Source organism: Littorina saxatilis, linkage group LG2 (assembly GCF_037325665.1).
Source record: "Littorina saxatilis isolate snail1 linkage group LG2, US_GU_Lsax_2.0, whole genome shotgun sequence".
In the NCBI taxonomy this organism is placed as follows: Eukaryota; Metazoa; Mollusca; class Gastropoda; order Littorinimorpha; family Littorinidae; genus Littorina; species Littorina saxatilis.
Genome location: NC_090246.1, coordinates 40,636,081 through 40,650,212, shown reverse-complemented (window position 1 = coordinate 40,650,212; position 14,132 = coordinate 40,636,081). Strand labels below are relative to the sequence as shown.

At 38.9% G+C, this 14,132-nt stretch overlaps 2 protein-coding genes across 6 annotated transcripts in view; one reads left to right on the top strand and one right to left on the bottom strand.

Annotated features, from left to right (window-relative positions):
* The window catches only part of LOC138958995 (caspase recruitment domain-containing protein 14-like), a 39,857-nt gene extending 32,567 nt beyond the window's left edge, over positions 1 to 7,290 (bottom strand). For 3 of the 4 annotated variants that reach the window (XM_070330343.1, XM_070330346.1, XM_070330345.1), the window contains exons 1-3: positions 7,146 to 7,290; positions 5,920 to 6,125; positions 1,038 to 1,166 (exon numbers count right to left, since the gene is read on the bottom strand). In XM_070330343.1, the coding sequence (XP_070186444.1) occupies positions 1,038 to 1,166; positions 5,920 to 6,097 (307 nt within the window). In that variant the 5' untranslated portion in view covers positions 6,098 to 6,125; positions 7,146 to 7,290. Of the gene's footprint in view, positions 1 to 1,037; positions 1,167 to 5,919; positions 6,126 to 6,399; positions 6,529 to 7,145 lie in introns of those variants that run through there. The other variant, XM_070330344.1, reaches the window with a different exon arrangement.
* A 260-nt stretch (positions 7,291 to 7,550) lies between these two features.
* The window catches only part of LOC138959004 (BUB3-interacting and GLEBS motif-containing protein ZNF207-like), a 31,021-nt gene continuing 24,439 nt past the window's right edge, over positions 7,551 to 14,132 (top strand). For both annotated transcript variants that reach the window (XM_070330362.1, XM_070330361.1), the window contains exon 1: positions 7,551 to 7,676. In XM_070330362.1, the coding sequence (XP_070186463.1) occupies positions 7,636 to 7,676 (41 nt within the window). In that variant the 5' untranslated portion in view covers positions 7,551 to 7,635. The remainder of the gene's footprint in view (positions 7,677 to 14,132) is intronic.

The following is a 14,132-nucleotide window of genomic DNA, read 5'->3' as shown; positions in this document are numbered from 1 at the left end:
ATTCTGTTGGTAAATTAATTTTAAGCCATAAGAAATCAACAGATCTTTCTGCCTTGCCTGTAGGCTTTAACCCAGAAAAAAATGTAAGAAAAACTTTTCAGCTCTTTTTTTGAGCAGCTCCATGTCCAGACCCCTGCACTGTCAGCAGCTGGTTCAGATACAGGACAGATAGCTATTTTTTTGTCCTGCCCAGATAGCTATTTTTTTGTCCTGCCTGTAGGCTTTAACCAAGAATGTGTGTAAAACAATCACAGCATTGCATGATTTGTGTAATTTTAACAGCAAAATGTAGGGATCTGATTCGACCCAAAGTGGGTACATTTCTTGTTGGTGCACTTCCTGTATCTATGTTTTTCCTGTATCCAGAAATGCCCCTGAGTGCATTTCCTAGTGGTTTTCTTGGATCTCGTTGGAGGTCCCATGACACTTTGCTTCATCTACATATTGTGTACCTAAAGTTTGTTGATATAAAAATGTTCCAACACATACATTCAATCCAAAATGCAAAAAAAGGTGACAATTGCACTTAAGTCACAATTAATGAACCCTATAAGAAGCTTTGCTGTCAACCTATTGTAACGAGCTACACCGGCCAATATGATATGACCATTCCAGCAGCAAGCCAAGATATTGCTTTGCTGTCAGTGTCAGCTGTTTAACGCACGCTCCTGCTGGGTAGGTAAGGCATAGTTATGCCTTTGATCAAAACAGCATAGCAGTAAAATGTACTTATAAGTCTTAACAAAATGAAAATGAACTGAGTAGTTTACGGCAGTCTCGCGCAGAGAACAAGATTGATTGTGATCTATCTGTTTTTGACCTGGAATTACTCCACCCGGGGGCAATCCCTGTATACAGGAGAAACACCTACAGGGAATGCACCCACTTTGGGTTGAATAGACCCCTTCTGCGTAACTTTGTGCAGGCCACTGCTGTAGGTTGCCAAATGATTCTTTCACTCTGGCTATTTTAACTTGCCCCTTACCCAACCAAACCGCAAGCCAGAAACAGGTGTCAGGTATATACATTCCACTTACTGTCAGGTGGCAGACCAGGCTCCTGTCTGAATACCTCGCGGTAAACATGGGGGTACTCCCAACCCAGCAGTTTGAAGAAAATCTTAATGTTGTCAGGGCCTCTAGTACGAAGAATACCCAGAAAACAGCCTGGAAATGAGAAGGAACAAAAATTCAGCATTCAAGTATCACCCAAAACCAACATTAGAAGGATGCTTTCAAACTTTTTGTCTGTGTGAAAAAAATCAGCAGTGCTGATCATGCATGCAATGTAAGCATTATTCTACATAGCTACATATAACAACATATCTATATATATGGGTGCGTCTCAGAATCTCGTCCTCTGTTTGTGACATTATCACCAAAAGTAAAATCTTCCCAGAAAACGTTGATAATACTATTTACACACTTCTCAGGGTGTACCTTTTCAGTTTAAACAAGAAAAAATATAACATTGCCTTTAGTTTGCCATATATTGAGCATTATTTGGAGCATGTGTGCAAAATCACCCGTGTAACATGGAAACAATAAAAGACAAAAAAACTGCATTTATAAGGCTAAAAACGACTTTTATTCAGTTATTATTGTTGAATCACAAGCCATTATAGAGTTCAATATGAAATGACTACATGCAAACAACAAAATAATGTTTTTTTCAAAGTTCCATGCATTCGTCAAAATTTCAATACAAAAATGAAAATTAATTAATGATATCCTGATCAGAACATGTTGATACATGGCATTCATTCAGTCTTATTGACATTTAACCTTCACAATAGCATATATATACAAAGATTTGTTGCTCTAAGACAAAATGTTAGAAAGTTATCCCAAAAGAATGCAAAATGGTCACCGATGTAACATGGAAACATCACTTTTGTAACAAAGAAACGGTTATGCTTTTTCCCACAAACTTTACTAAATGAAGCTGATTTTGCAACCAGATTCTTCTTAGGTAAAATGCCAAACACTAAAACAGGAACAGAAAGAAAAAAAGCTGGACAAAATCAAGCAAACTTTGCCCCAAAAAAGAGAAACATTAATGAAAAGTTCATCACCGACATAACTCGGAAACGAACAACCAGACATGTATTATAAGGTTTGACATGAAGAATGCAAATGTTCAAAAGTGGTTCATTCAATTGTTAAGACAATAAACCAAAGGCATTGGTTACATATAGAACAGTTGCCACTTGCAGTTAATTAATTTATTTTAAAAGAAATAATGCCCCCTGGCATTGAAGGTGGGGTCACGAATCATGGTTGCATCAGATGTAGGGACTAAGGAAATATCATCGATCCCTGGAAAGCAATAGTAGTTCCCCTCCGGTTTCCTTCGAAGGAACGTTACCACCAGTTCATCAGGTCGAATCTCTTGCACCTGAAACATGCAAGTACCTGCGATTTCAACTAAAGATTGATGCAATATGTGTACTAGTTTCACTAACATGAATTTGTTTAATGTCTATCAAGATTTTGATGCATCCACATTCACTGGCTAAAAACAAAATAAAGTAATTATTTTGTTCAGACTTACCATTCCATTGAACATACAACTTTTACAATTAAAGAAAACATTGACACTTACCGTTCCTTTAAATGGATTTCGGAAATTTAATTTTGATCATAATTTTTTATATTTTTAATTTTCAGAGCTTGTTTTTAATCCAAATATAACATATTTATATGTTTTTGGAATCAGGAAATGATGTAAAATAAGATGAACGTAAATGTGGATCGTTTTATATAAAAAAAAAATTATTACAATTTTCAGATTTTTAATGGCCAAAGTCATTAATTAATTTTTAAGCCACCAAGCTGAAATGCAATACCGAAGTCCGGCCTTCGTCGAAGATTGCTTTACACAAATTTCAATCAATTTAATTGAAAAATGAGGGTGTGACAGTGCCGCCTCAACTTTTACAAAAAGCCGGATATGACGTCATCAAAAGTATTTGTCGAAAAAAAGAAAAAAACGTCCGGGGATATCATACCTAGGAACTCTCATGTCAAATTTCATAAAGATCGGTCAAGTAGTTTAGTCTGAATCGCTCTACACACACACACGCACAGACAAACAGACACACACACACACACATACACCACGACCCTCGTTTCGATTCCCCCTCTATGTTAAAACATTTAGTCAAGTTTTGACTACGTGAAATCGAAAGAAAAACTATTATTAACAAATGTTTAGCCTAATTTTTCACTTCATAGAATATCATAGCAGCAAAAACTCACCTTTTCTTAAGAACCTTGGGTGTTGATCACTGTCGTAACAAAATCACAGACTTCGGAAACATTCTCGAAATCTTTCTTCGCTGCTGGAAGCTGAACTATTTCTCTCTGTAACTGCGCATGCGTAGTCACCCGCACCTCTAAGTCACTACGCGCAAAATAGTTCTAATCTTTCTTTCAAAACTCTGAACATTATTTGCAAAACCGTTCACCATCGTAACTGAATTCTGAAGAAGCATGTCATATTGCGCAACTTTCAACTTAGTTTGCAGATGCAATTTTGAGAAAATAATACTTAAATAACATTTAACTTAGAGAGTTTCTATGCCCTTTCATGTCAAGATCGTGTTGAAGATGAATATGCAAATTCTAAAGTTCAAATTTAGGACTTGTTGCTGTTGCACGCGTGTGGAAACCTATGTTACGACAGTGATGGCAAACTTTCAAGCGATTAATTTCGTTTAAAAAAACAATTCTGTGGACAAAATAACATTTCAACTGTCAAGTACACTTAAACCAAACACACATAACAAAAATAGCAGTCCTTGGACATTCTAAACGATTCTTGTAGTGAGGTACAAAACTAGTTGATGGTTCATGTCACAGATCAGACCTCCATTTTTCACGCATTTAATCATTTCTTTCGCAAAACAACCTTCATAATAATCATGCAAAATACTCAGTTTTGTTTGTACTATTTCTTTATTCATTTTACTTCTCAAAAATACCAATATCATGATTTAAAATTCAGTATGTTTCAATTGTGGGCTAATTTGATTATGGCACACACAAAAGGTTCAGTTTCTGAGACGCACCCATATACGACTTGTGTCTGTCTGTGTGTGTGTGTGTGTCCGCGATGCACGGCCAAAGTTCTCGGTGGATCTTTTTCAAATTTGGAGTCCGCATTCAGCTACACCCCGGACACAACCTCATCGATGAGATATTTCAACACGTGCTCTCAGCGCGCAGCGCTGTGCGCGCTGAACCGATTTTTGTTTTTTTTTTGTTTTTTGTTTTTGTCGGGATCCACTACCAGTAATCTTCTCCAGTGTTTTCAGCCGCGATTATCTCCCTTCATCCGTGTGGCGTCAATCCATATTCCCGTTATTACATTACTATTTTTAGAAGGTCACTGCACGTTACTATTTTTAGAAGGTCTCCAGTGTTTTGCGCGTTTATCTCCTTTCCTTCGTGCGCCGGCAAAGCCGGCGTACACCCAGCAGAGCCGGGTCCCAGGCGCAGCCTGGTATTCGGCTCTACTTCTTCCCGGCGAAGCCGGTACCCGGCGAAGCGGGTAATCATCTAGTATCAGATATAAGAATAAGATAAGTTAGTGTCCATACAATCAAACAATGGATGAAAGAGTGTGGTTTGTCTGCTCCTAAAAAATACATATATATACGGGGGACTTCCGCTAAATAGCAAATTCGGCTATATCGCGACGACCTCTTGGACCCCGAAAAAAACAGGACCAATCTAAAAAAAATAAAATTGTTTTTTGTGTTTTTTGGGGGGTATGTGTCAGCCGTTCCAGTTTTGCTTTGTGAAGAAGCACATTTTCTCTTGTGGACTTGTACAGCACGCCTCAAACTTCACACCCCATCGCACATCAGTCAAACATGACACCCCTTTAAGGCAGCATGGTTAGTGGTTGACCATCGTTTTTTGTCTGCTGTGCAGTCAAGCATGCCGATTTACGACTTGTGTCCATATAATTGCTCTGGCCAGGTGTTTCTTCAGCTACAAATCTAGGCACCAGTAACTGCTTATTGAGAACAAGAATAGAACAAGGTGACAAGACGAGAGAGAGAGAGAGAGAGAGAGAGAGAGAGAGAGAGAGAGAGAGAGAGAGAGAGAGAGAGAGAGAGAGAGAGAGAGAGAGAGAGAGAGAGATCAAATCAAATGTTCTTTTTCGAGGGTTATGGCATAAGCAATACAACGAGCTTTTTTTCAACCAGCCCTCGCCCAGAGAGGGGACTAATTAATAAATAGGAGAGAGAGAGAGAGAGAGAGAGAGAGAGAGAGAGAGAAAGAGAGGTGGGGGGGGGGGGGGGGGTAACAACTGGTGCATATATATCAACTGCGATATAGTGGAAGTCTACTGTATATATACATGCAAACAACCAACTGGGCATGCACACACACACACTATGAGGGTATATATATATATGGGGTTTGGGTTCATCGTACACACCAACACCAAACACAAGATGAAAGTACATACGGATTGGTGTAAGAAAAGGCAGTTATGAATACATTTCACTTATAAAATGACAACTATTTAAGACAGGTAAAAAGTATCACCAGAGAATCTTCATCATATCCAAGAAGGTAAAATATATTTTAAATGTTAATTATCATAACTCTCTCGCCTCTCATGCAGGCATACTCCAACCTCTTTACCTTTGTGACAATATTAATGATGTTCCTTTTTTCACTTACGAAGTACATTCTGTGGAACCCCCCTTTTAAGACCCGCCAATTTAAGACTTCCTCCTTTTTAAGATCCTCCTTTCTCAGATGTTCTGTTCATAAATTCTGTAAATTTACCTCCATTTTAAGACTCCCTCCATTTCATTTTTAAGACCTGATTTTCTCCGATTTTTGAAGGTCGTACAAGGGGGGTTCCACTGTACTACAAGAAAAAACGTTGACTCACGCATTCTTGCTCTCCTCGTCGGATTGACAAATTGATTCTGGATGTTCTGACTGTCATCTTCGGACAAGACTTGATGCTGGCGCATGTAGTCCAGGAAGACCTCTGGGTCCACTGACTTAACTAGTACCCACTGGTTGTCCTCCAGAAGACTTAGAGAGCACTCTGATTCACCATCCATCTTACTTAGAAGGCAGCTGCAGCTGGTTCTGTGAACAGAGGACAGGATCAGGAATATACATTGTGCATATATATATACAGAGGTGTTTGTGTGCGTGTGTGTGTGTGGGGGGGGTGTTGAAATCAAATCTAATTAACTTTATTATCTTAAGCATGTGAAACAGCAGTGGTGGTGCAGACACTCAAAAAAAGACAAATGAAACACTATAACGTTGATTCTCAACATTTGAATATGAACATGTACTAACCGCTAAAATTATTATTAAGATGCTGGTTTGATCCCTGCATGGGACACATGCATACCTGATTATTCCAAGTGCTAGATCTGCAGTCCGTCCAGTTTTGCATACATGTGTACCTGCATGACTTCAGTCAGCGAATCATTATAAGTCAGTGATCGAATGATGAGCTAGCAGATGGGAATGCATGGCCTCGATCGATCAAAAAGCTGTCCCTGCATGCATGAGAGAGGTCAATTGAGATCTCAAACATCTCGCTCTCAGTGACAGAAAGGTTAAGGGACTGCCTTTCCTCTACCTTTTCATGTTTTATACTTCTCCTGCTGCCTGGTCTACTGGCCTTTCCCTGACCTTTCAAATCCCCTCAAGCACTTTTCCTGCTTCCTGCATGCCAGCACAATTTTTTTTCTCAACCCATTGAAACCCACAGCACACACACACCCAAAAAAGGAGAAAAAAAAACCAAGGCACAGCAGTATAAGCTTAGTACACAAAGTAAGAAACTGATATTGCCATATAATGATATATATGCAGTTAAAAAAAAAGTACCTAATCAGGCAACCTTCACTGGTGTTTTGCAATGATCAGCTGAAAACACACATGGAATGGTTTCAGGAAGAAAAAAAATCACATCCTGTTCAACATAGCCTTATATCATGTGGTGGGATGTGATCCACATGGGCTACACGTACAGTACAGTGACAAGTGAAAAGTACCAGGTCCAGTGCATGCCATGAGATCGTCTTCAGCAATGCTGTTCAAAATGCAACAAGCAAGCATAACATCCTCAACAACAAATCGCGTACTTACCAAGTGTGATACAGGTCTTTACTTCTTCATTTGGTACCCGACCCCACCCATTTCAATGTGCATCCCCGCTGCATACATGTATGTGTTGTGCATACGAAATTAGACGAGGAAAATCGTCTGCTAGGAAATCAACTTCCTTGTACTAAGTTTCCTCGGCTCTGATTGGTTAAAGATCAGTGAGTTAACCCAATAGACGCGGAGTATTTGAAGGGGAGAAGTGCTTGTTGCGTATCTTAAAGAAGACTTTGTTATCGGTATACCTAATAAAGTATATTTCCTAAGCTGTGTACCTTTCTTCCACCTTTTACTGTCTATAAAGCATGTTCTTATTGTTGCTAATATGTTTAAGCCGCTACTTACGTCAAAGTAGAAGAACTACATATTTTAAATGATCGATCCCTCAGTTCCTGTTTCCCGAGAAAGACGCCATTTTAAAAGAAATAGAGAAACGTATCATTGTCTTGAGTTTTCTTCTCATTCTATTACCAAAATGGGCCGAAAGAAAAAAAAGCTGTCCAAACCTTGGTGCTGGTATCCTTTTTCAAGCGTTTATGGTTTAGGTTCCATTGATTTGATTTGATTGAGCCTTCTATTCCAGCAATTATCTCTGCAAGTGCAAGTTCGTGTCACTGTTTTACTTTTGGTGTTTGGTGTTTAGTCTATTGGTGTTAACTAGTATTAGAGTTAGAGATAAGACTAAGAGTGTCGCTTTCACGTGATCTGTAGCGCCAATATTGTTATACATAATTATATATAAATATTGCAATGTTCAGTTGTCCGACTTTTATTCAAACGATCTTTCTTCGAGGTTAACATTATAATTTAGGCAAAAGCTATACTGTAGTGTATAGGCCTACGCACTCCGAGTGTATACAGGATCGATGGGTCTGTATACACTCCGACAATGAAAAGCTCTGTTACAAATCTGTAGCCAATGAAAGGCCCCCTAATAAGTTGTTAGGAAGTAACCAATGAAAAATCAGTGACGTATGGACTTCCGCTATCTCTTTTTTGTCGAGGGTTGGCAAATAATGTACATTCACGTAGAATACAACCGTTTCTAGGTCGATACACACTCCAAGTGTGTTCCAAACTCCGACAATAAACTGTCGTGAAGCATCAGTTTCGTGTGTGTGTGTTTGTTTTTGTCTGTGTTTGTTCACAATCACAGCGTACCGGCTTTGATACCATGAATCGATAGTGAAGCGTTCCTTCGCAAAATGGTGTCGAATGATGCTCTGAGTGTTGATGCGGTCTGGTCTTTTAAGTACATCTCGAGAATGTATTCTACATTTTAGCAAAGACAAAGGCCGTGTTTTTGTTTCTTTGTACTCTTATAATCAACTCGGCGTTCCTATCGCAAAGTGGTGTCGAATGACAAATTTGCTTCGCGACCGGAAGCTAACGCCAGAGTGTATACAAGATTCTGACCCCTGTATACACTCCGAGTGCGTATTGCATGGGTGAAAGTAGCCCGTCAATTGACTGAAATCCGTCAATCTGAAAATAAGTCTGACGGAAATTCCGTCAATCCGCAATTTTTATTAAAAAAAAAAAAAAAAAAAAAAAAATTTATTTGTTTTATTTTTTATTTTTTATTTTTAAGCGGAACGCGTTTTCGAACTGCTATGCGGTAAACCCCGTAGGTGAGGTTTCTTCGCTTTCGGATTCGCTCTGCATCACGATAAAAAAAAAGTTCTCGCGTTTTGGCAGGCATTACGAAGTGGTGACACGATTTCTGCGACAAAGATGCCGGTTTTGACGGAAAACGCATGGACAGATCTTATTGATGCTGGTCTAGCCAACAAATGGCGATGGGACTGGTTGGAGTTCATGAAACTAAAACTGTGTGTGATAAGTTTGGTGCTTGAAACTCAAGTGCTTTTCCTTGAGAACTTTGCACTATAAGAGATGCTACTGCTTAGTTGCTACTTTGTGCAGTGCTACATCATGCTGTTTGCATGTGTGACATTCTGTTTCATCATTTATTTCAATGCCTGTCTGGCAATGTTTGCTTCTTATAATTAAATATTTCGAACTTTTATTTCAGTTGTTCAGTTTCTATTTCATTTAGTAATTGGCTGTTGTCAATGTTAATTGTTATCAATTGTGTCGTTGTGTTGGAAGATGCAAGTGTGAAAAGATACAAAAGAAAAATGATTACTTCTGTGAATTGTTTTGATTTTGTTTACCCTTTTTACCATATCATTAGAATCTGAAGGTATTTTTTTGACCTGCATGATAGTGACAAAAAGTGTATTTTTTTGCCAGGAAAGGCCACAAAATCACAATGTATAATGCAAAAATTCGTTTTCGGCCGGGGGGCGTTGCCCCCCTGGACCCCCTAACGGGGCCCTGCCCCGTACCCCGCCAGGGCCTGGGCGGCCCCTGGACCCCTGCCTCAAAAAATTTTCAGTCAATTTGATTTTCATAGCTTTCACCCATGGTATTGAGGTCTAACGAATGACGTCTCACAACGTGCGTGGTCGTCCTTGATGGTCAAGAAAGCCGCCGCGATCATTGCGCAGACGACACTTCTAAACCGCCAATATTTTTTGTGCGCATCACGTGCTCCACATAAATCGGCCGAAAACATAGCAATTGGGAAACCTGGATAGCCAGAGCGTATAGCCAGTGCGTATAATTTATAACAACTTATGGGCTGCGAGTGCGAGGCCACTAAGTAGTAAGTACTACTAGTACTAGTGCCCTACTAAGTGAGTGAGTCCCACTATTACTACGCGGAAGGGATCTATGTCGACCAAAAAAGGGCGATTCCCTGTGGGTGGAGTTCCTGTAGGCGTTTTCCCTGTATACAGGGAATCCCCACGGGTGAAGTTCCTGTAGCGTTTTGCTGAAAGTTAAACTAGTGAAACTGAAAGTCACGTGATGCTAAGCGACATCGGTAGAATTTGATATTTTTCGATCTATTTTGGTTATTTCTTGGTTTGTTTTAAACTTAACTTGAATCTGCAAATTTCACTGTTCATCTTCATGGTTTTCTTTTCACATCTAAATAGTTGAGTTTTCACTAAGTGTTTTAACATAGACGGGGAATCGAGTCAAGGGTCGTGGTGTATGTGTGTGTGTGCGTGTAGATCGATACCGATGAAACTACTGGGCCGATCTTTTATCACAAAAAATAATGCAATTTTCACAAGAAATAATGGTTTCATCACGAAATATTTACATTATCACAAGAAATTTGAACTGTCAAAAAAAAAGATGTTAAATCAAAAGAAAAAATCAATTATCAATAAAATAACTATCTTCTAAAACAAATTTAGTTCGTCAAAAGAAGTACTGTTTAATCGAAAAGATACTCAAATCAACAGATAAAATAAAACATTCACAAAAATGTATGATTGAGTGCTTGTCGTTCCAATGTGTGTGATAATCTTCCCTGAGCTTGTTTTCTTTCTTTGTATGAGACTGAACTGGACTCACTACTCACTCACTGGACTGAACTGGACTCACTACTTCGTGATACTGATCAGTTTTCTATCGCTTCTTGTATATTGATTTTGCTTTTGCCTGTTAGTTGCTGCATTAACTTTGGCAAGAAAAGCAAAACCAAGATGGGAGAGGAATTTACACCCATTGCTCCAATTACGTTCGGTTTGACGGACTCGTCTGAAGAAGATGAAAATGAAGAGCCTCCACCGAAAAGAAGACGAGGAGAGGGAAAAGATTGGGCGAGGACAAACACGTTTAAAGATTCTGCAGAAGCCCTCGATCATGTTCCCAAGGATTCCTGGTACATCACCGTCGCTACAAAAACCTATGACGGGAAGAAGGTTTACTATCGATGTAAACACGGATCTAGCTGCCCTGCCGAAGTGTTTCTTCTCTATAAAGCTGAAGATGCGTGTGAGGATGTATATGAGACTGGCGAACATGAGCATTCACAACAAAAGGCAGCACGCGGAATATAGTATTTTTTGTGATGAAACATCATTTTTTGTGGAGAAAAGTATTACATTTTGTGATTAATAATTTTTTTTTTGAATAAATATTTTGTGATGAATCAATTATTTTTTGTGATAAAACATCTATTTTTTTGATGAAAAAATTATTTGCGTAAACATTCTTCCAGATGATAATATTCCCGGAATATTTTTTCCTTTTTTTGATAAATCAATGTCTTTGATGACGTCATATCCAGCTTTTTTTTTCACACTCACACCCTCAGTTTTTGATCAAAATAATTAATAATGCTTAAGTTTGGACAAGAACTAACATGAGTGAATGTGGGAGTTTCAGCCCATGAACTAAGAAGTTCCCTGGCGTAAATGAGGTTACTAAACATATTTATTCTAAAAAATCTGTGCGATTCCAATTCAAGACAATGCTAACTAGTGCTACTCTTAAACACCAATTGCTACTCTGAAATTGTGTGAAAATTCCAAAATGCTACTACAGTCTGGGCCGTTATGACGTAGCTCAGGGGAAACCGTTTTTGACTCACATGCGAAGCAAAAGTGAGTCTATGTACTCACCCGAGTCGTCCGTCCGTCCGTCCGTCCGTCCGTCCGTCCGTCCGGACGTCCGTCCGTCCGGCCGTCCGGAAAACTTTAACGTTGGATATTTCTTGGACACTATTCAGTCTATTTGTACCAAATTTGGCAAGATGGTGTATGATGACAAGGCCCCAAAAAACATACATAGCATCTTGACCTTGCTTCAAGGTCAAGGTCGCAGGGGCCATAAATGTTGTCTAAAAAACAGCTATTTTTCACATTTTTCACATTTTCTCTGAAGTTTTTGAGATTGAATACCTCACCTATATATGATATATAGGGCAAAGTAAGCCCCATCTTTTGATACCAGTTTGGTTTACCTTGCTTCAAGGTCAAGGTCACAGGAGCTCTTCAAAGTTGGATTGTATACATATTTTGAAGTGACCTTGACCCTGAACTATGGAAGATAACTGTTTCAAACTTAAAAATTATGTGGGGCACATGTTATGCTTTCATCATGAGACAAATTTGGTCACATATGATCAAGGTCAAGGTCTCTTTGACCCTTATGAAATGTGACCAAAATAAGGTAGTGAACCACTAAAAGTGACCATATCTCATGGTAGAAAGAGCCAATAAGCACCATTGTACTTCCTATGTCTTGAATTAACAGCTTTGTGTTGCATGACCTTGGATGACCTTGACCTTGGGTCAAGGTCACATGTATTTTGGTAGGAAAAATGTGTAAAGCAGTTCTTAGTGTATGATGTCATTGCTAGGTTTAGGTCAAGCATGTGAGTCGTATGGGCTTTGCCCTTCTTGTTTATACATTATAACTGGTCTACGTTATAACCGGTTAGATCGGTTATAACGTAGATAAGAGGAAACAATACGTTATAACCGGTTTCCCCCCTTTTTAAAGGCATATGTACGCGCTCCCGTGTTTACAAAGTGTAGTTTGCCCATAATCGATGTCAAACGCACCATAAGACCATATAATGACGATATGTCACCATGCGCAGACCATAATACATGCATTACAGCTTGTTCTAGCCTCTGAAAAAGTGAGGATGTCAACAAAGCCGCGGTGTTAGCTCCCTTGCATCAACGTTACATGTGTTTCCAAATTTATAAATAGGACGATCCAGATCAAAATGAAAATTAACATATCTCAACATTGAAGGGGTCCTAGACCACAATATTTTGCAGGGAACTTAATTTAGCATGTCTCCAGCTGTTGGTAAAGCAATTAGCGTGTATAGTCATCGAGTACATATGCCTTTAACGTTAATATGGTCAAATGTGGTCAAATAAGTTTGTTTTTTGTTGCATGTATACGTCATATTGGTCATATCATTAAACTTTTCATAAGGCCAAAAAAAAAAATTGTCTGTTTAGGGTAACCCGACCGACCCTATCGATTTGGCGCCGACCCAAAAACATTTTTTTGATTTTAAAAAAAAAAAAAAGGTAAAAATGCTAAAAAGAGACATTTGGCGTTTCTTTCTCTCCCTTTCTCTCTGTTTTATTTATACGTTAGTTTTGAAACATGTATTCATCAAAGATAAGAAGTGAATGTTCAGCCAACATAGCATTTACACCAAAAAAAAAAAAAAAAAAAAAAACTTTACCTACCTACCGACCCTACTTTTTTTGGTCATGTTACCCTAAACAGACAATTTTTTTTTTGTGGCCTAATCAGACAGAGAGAGAGAGTGTGTCGTTAGTTTGAACTGTTTATTACGGGTGTTCGTCAGTGGTTTGTGTGTGTGTGAGGGTTGGGTACCGGGTAGATATTGCGACTACTGATGCATGGCAAGTGTTCTTGTGTCGTTAGTTTGTGCTGTTTATTACGGGTGTTGCTCAGTGGTGTTAGGTGTGTGTGAGAGAGAAAGAGAGAGAGGATCCAGGTAAGAAAAATAATTGCAGCATGAACGTTACAGTGTTCTAGATGATCGAACTTGTAGCAAAGACCTTTACGCACACGTGTAGGTATTGTGTCACCCGTGACTCACTTTTTTCTGCATTGTTCCAAATTATACGTTGTTTTGCTCCCACCAAGACTGCAGATCTTGGCGAACGCGTGACGTAAAACATAGATTTGATGACGTTGCCCCGTACACGTGCTGAAAAGTGCCACATCTAGATCTTGCTAAAACAAAAAAGGCAATTTCGAGAAAATGGCCTTCAAAGTTTGTAATTTTTTTAAGTTTGTTAATCAATCAGTTGGTTAGCATACTTTCTAACCGGTTCTTTTTCTGGCGTGAGAACAACAAATATATATGTTATAATCGATCTACGTTATAACCGGTTACGTTATAACTGATTCATTTTTAGTGATAAATAAGAACACCTCTGGCCGGAAAAAATAAAGTGTACGTTATAACCGATCTACGTTACAACCGGTTACGTTACAACCGAAACGACTGTATTTGGGCTTCACAGAGATTGGCAGCTATGACAATAGTACAAGGGATGCAACTCTGCAACTCTTCTGAATCAAAAGCAAAAAGATCACCTGTAAACA